This window comes from Pygoscelis adeliae, unplaced genomic scaffold (genome assembly GCF_000699105.1).
Source record: "Pygoscelis adeliae isolate BGI_AS28 unplaced genomic scaffold, ASM69910v1 Scaffold445, whole genome shotgun sequence".
Classification (NCBI taxonomy): Eukaryota; Metazoa; Chordata; class Aves; order Sphenisciformes; family Spheniscidae; genus Pygoscelis; species Pygoscelis adeliae.
Genome location: NW_008824894.1, coordinates 1569861 through 1571759, shown reverse-complemented (window position 1 = coordinate 1571759; position 1899 = coordinate 1569861). Strand labels below are relative to the sequence as shown.

The following is a 1899-nucleotide window of genomic DNA, read 5'->3' as shown; positions in this document are numbered from 1 at the left end:
TCCCCACCACCCCCCTCCGCTGTTGCTCAGGGCCGTTACCAGCTGTGCCTGAGCTCCCTGAACTCTCCTCCCTCCCCGAAGGGTTCTGGGGTCTGGTTTAAGCCAGGGTGAATTAGCTCATGAGGTGACCGCCGTGGGAGTGCAGGTGTCCTGCGGTTCCAGGCAGGTGCACAGGTTGTGTCAATTTGCAGATTCAGCCCCAAGAAATGTTTGGGGGGCTGAAGCTACGCTGGGACGTGCAGGGAGTTGTGGTAGATCCCAAGTCACCTCCTGAGTCCAGGGGCGGTCCGGGGGGTGGCTCCGAGCCTGCCTGTGGTACAGAAACTGCTCTGACCCCCCCCAGCAGCCGGCTGGTGAGCGCCCCAGCTGCAGCACAGACCCCCTCCCCGCTCACCCTCGCCTGCGTGGGTAAAAGCAAAGCCACGCGTGCGGGGAGGCTGCAGAACAGTCGCAAACCGAGGCCGTCCTGCCAGCCTTCAGCTGCCGGGGAGCGTGGGCGCGAGTGATAGCGCATCGGCGAGGGTAAGGAGATAAGGTTTGGACTGGGAGGTTGGGAGCTTTTTCTTCTGAAACTGAACTGCGTGAAGACAAGGTGAAGGTACGCAGTGCTCGGGCGCCGCGATCGCCTCCGGGCAGAAGGCTCCACCTGCCACCTGAGCAGGGACTGGTTGCCCAGATGACATCTTTCTCACGTTTTGGAGTACTGATGTGCACGGGTGTTGCAAGGAACTCAGTAGGAGAAGGAGTAGGGGGTGCGCACAGGGGCATGTGCAAACAGCAGGAGCTGTAGTTGAAAATGGAAAGATGCAAGGGCGGAACGTGGCCCTGGCCGGCTGCTGGCATGCGTCACAGGCCTTGTCACTGCCGAGGGAGGTGACACGTGGCTGCAGCAGCGGTGGGTGCCCCTCTCTGCTGGTTCCCAGGCTGGCAGATGCCAGGAGTGCTGTACTGAGGTCCCTCTGCCAGGGGGGACTGCCATGCTCTGCTCGGGGACCCTGCCCTGGCAGAGGTGAGGATGCCGGGAAGTTCCCTCAAAGGGCAAAAAAGGAGTGAAATCAAATTATATGTTGCACGTACACCCGTGCAAACACGTTCACGGAAATACGCATAGCTCTGAACCTTGTCAGCCTCTTGCATGTGTCTCCCTGTGCTGTCGCTGCAGCGTTTCACCCTCTCCGGGGCCTCCTGCTGTGCTTCACATCTCTCCCTGTCCCCAGGGGGAGCAGCTCCCACCCTCCCCATCGTCTCCACAGCGCGTGGCAGAGCCGAGGGGGCACCTACTGGGTGTCTCTTTAAGAGCATGCCTGGCCCGGAGCCCTGACCCGCCTCTGGGCTCAGCGTCACCATCTTTTCCTCCTCTGCACAGCTGAGTTTCTATTTCCCCGGCTTCTTTCCCCCATCGCCCCGGTCCCAGTGCAGACAGGATGGCATCACCCGTCTTGCAGAAGCTGGAGGAGAAGCTGGTGTGCTCCATCTGCCTGGAGCTGTTCAGGGTACCCGTGACCTTGCCCTGCGGGCACAATTTCTGCAAGCATTGCATCAACGACCACTGGCACAAGCAAGAGCAGGTGCCCGCTGGGGCCAAGAAGGGCTACACGTGCCCCGAGTGCCGCAGGGGCTTCGAGCAGCGCCCGGAGCTGGAGAAGAATGTCACCCTGGGCAACGTGGTGGAGCTGGCGAGAGATGGCGAGGCGCGGGTCTCGGGCACAGAGAGGTGTGAGGTGACCCACCGCGAGCTGTGCCTGCAGCACGGGCGCCCACTGGAGCTGTACTGTGAGGACGAGCAGCGATGCATCTGCTGTGTCTGCACCGTCCAGCAGTGCCAGCGGCACCAGCGGGTGCTCTTCGAGGAGAAGCGCTCTAAAAAGCAGGGGGGGGTGATGGGTGGCACGACCAGGG

The 1899-nt window shown here is 62.0% G+C and overlaps 1 protein-coding gene across 1 annotated transcript in view; it reads left to right on the top strand.

The window, feature by feature from the left end:
* Positions 1-1424: 1424 nt before the first annotated feature.
* Positions 1425-1899, top strand: part of TRIM65 (tripartite motif containing 65) — a 4366-nt gene continuing 3891 nt past the window's right edge. The window contains exon 1 of the mRNA XM_009324618.1: positions 1425-1877. Within this exon, the coding sequence (XP_009322893.1) occupies positions 1425-1877 (453 nt within the window). The remainder of the gene's footprint in view (positions 1878-1899) is intronic.